Raw genomic sequence first — 2409 nt, 5'->3', positions numbered from 1 at the left:
GAGATTGGAGAGTCCGACCCAGGGTCCTCAGGTTCTGCTTCCTCATGGGAAGACATGTCGGTAGGATTCAGGAGGTCTTTTTTCAACTAGCTAAAGTCTAAGTTACAGGCTGACTTCAGGTCTGGTTTAGATCATTGTTACTTATAAATTATATATTTTTCTGGTATAAATCTGCTGTTTTACATGATTGTTGAATGAAATGAACATAATTATTAATTTATTGTAAAAACATGACAGATAGTCTGTGAAACAGATCCAGTTCAGCTTGTTGTTTATCAGTCTCTATGAAGGCTGTGAGCTGTTGTCCTGTTTGGTCCGTTTCTGGTCCTCCATGCTGTCACAGACGCTACCAGTGGACTGTATGGGCGGGGCTCAGTCTAGTGATCTTATTCAAGTCTATGGTGAGTATTCAACTTAAACATACCTCCAGCAAACTTTTTCCCAGCACTTCCCTAGCGTCTCGCGACTGTCAGTCACTTCCAGTTAATATAGCACACTGATTCGCCGCCCACTGTCACATGTCAATGTGATGTGGCAACTAAACAGCGTCAGATGCAAAAGTGAGCTTTTCTTTTATAATGGGAGGAAACTTTAAGTAACATTTTTCTTTATTCTACCCAGGTTACACAAGGGTGGTGGTTTCCTTCTTGAAAAAGGGGACTGGAGGGTGTTTTATATACGTAAGAATKAAACTCCTTAGAAAGTTCTATTCAGTGGTGCTGAGAGGAGCATCTGACAGATGGTTGAACCCTAGGATCAGAAGGAACAATGCAGGTTCCATTCCTGTTGTGCAACTTTGGACCAGCTCTTTATCTTCACTAGGAAAGGAAAGTGCTCAAACATTGCATTTGTCTTCAACTTCTCACTTCCAGAATCCAACTGTTTTACCCTGAAGTAGACTTTTATAAATTAAAACGTCCAAAAACCCATGGATGGAGGTAAAACAGACAGAGGACTCTGTCCACCAAAGACTGTGGAACTTTAACTTGACAMATTTGTGAACAAATAACGTTGTGTATAGTCCCCCCCTCCCCCAAAGTGCATACTTCAGCAGGGAGAAACCCCATGCAGTGATGTATCTTGCAGTGGGAGACATTTCCCATGAGCTCTGTGTGCCTCACAGGGTCTATGAAAGGTGTGAGAAAATGAATGTCAAACAACCATGGGACTATGCATCGTCCTMTTGGATGCTGATTGATCATACTGTGTGCTTTATTGATAGGGTGAGAAGTGTAGTTCTCCAGGAGACTCAGTGTTGAACCAATATGGCTCCACATTCAGAGGAACCAGCTGATGTGGTTCATTTGGTAAGGCTGTCTCCTGGATGCCTCCTTAGGGAGGTGTTCTGGACATGTCCAAATGGAAGAGACCATGTCTCTTGGCTCATCTGAGAATATCTTGGAATCCTCCAGGAAGAGCTGGATTGGATTCTACAGAACATTCAGAAATATTTGCCACAGTTTAAAGTTTTTATTATACTCACTCTCCAGGTTTCCAGCCAGCAGGTAGAGCCAGGTGAAAAGGATGATAGCGGAAAGAGGAACCACCAGTAGCTTTAAACGGCCGCGGCACAGCAGGTGCATGATGGTACAGTGGCACTGTTGGCTCTGTGTTGGGTGTGGGATAGGGGATGAAGAGAAGAGCAGTTCAGTTCAGGTAGGGCTCAGTCCCTCTTCAGTATCCTGCAGCATCTTTTCATCTGAGGAAACAGGAGATTTATGAATGAACCCATGTTCTTATAATTTAAATGATAACATAGCAAAAATCTCCATTCATCTATTTAGTTTGTCATACTATTTAATTTTAGTCCTATTGTATAGTCATCTCTTTACAGACATTCACATAGTGAACATTACAAAATGTGATTTAGTTAAAGTTCTCTGTCTGAGGAAGCACCATGTTGTGTTCAGACTGAATATGAAAAACAATTAACTTTGTTGCCTGAACCAGCTTAATTTAAATCCTCCTCTGTATTTAATATTTTATTTTTACCATGTGAATGAAAAAAAATCTCTTTAATTAGACAGAAGCCCATAAGAAAACAGAGAGTTACCAAGAGGAAGCACCTGGTTTAAAAACAATCTCTGAGCTGAATGGAGAGAACTTACTGCAAGTAAGAACCAAACATTGATAAATGTTCAAAGTGTCATTGATAATAGTAATGTTAGGGTTTTGTTTTAAAACTCTATTTGTCTATCTGACATCCCAAACATGAGCAGAACCATCCCAGACTCAGTGGTCAATCTGTAAAATATCTCATGTCACAAAGATGTTAACAGATTTACAGAGGAAAAGATTCAGATCAAACTAAGAACAGTGACAAAGTCGTGTCGTGTCGTGTGTGTGTGTGTGTGTGTGTGTGTGTGTGTGTGTGTGTGTGTGGTGTGTGTGTGTGTGTGTGTGTGTGTG

At 40.9% G+C, this 2409-nt stretch overlaps 1 protein-coding gene across 2 annotated transcripts in view; it reads right to left on the bottom strand.

The window, feature by feature from the left end:
- large2 (LARGE xylosyl- and glucuronyltransferase 2) overlaps nucleotides 1–2409 on the bottom strand; it is a gene marked incomplete in the record, with an annotated part of 84096 nt that overhangs the window by 42641 nt on the left and 39046 nt on the right. Inside the window, 1 exon segment of one of the 2 annotated variants that reach the window (XM_014024320.1) lies at nucleotides 1484–1607. In XM_014024320.1, coding sequence (XP_013879774.1) covers nucleotides 1484–1607 — 124 coding nt within the window. 2 annotated transcript variants of the gene reach the window in all.

This window comes from Austrofundulus limnaeus, unplaced genomic scaffold (assembly GCF_001266775.1).
Source record: "Austrofundulus limnaeus strain Quisiro unplaced genomic scaffold, Austrofundulus_limnaeus-1.0 Scaffold418, whole genome shotgun sequence".
Classification (NCBI taxonomy): Eukaryota; Metazoa; Chordata; class Actinopteri; order Cyprinodontiformes; family Rivulidae; genus Austrofundulus; species Austrofundulus limnaeus.
Note: the sequence above shows the minus strand (reverse complement) of the source record. Positions and strands in the feature narration are given on the sequence as shown.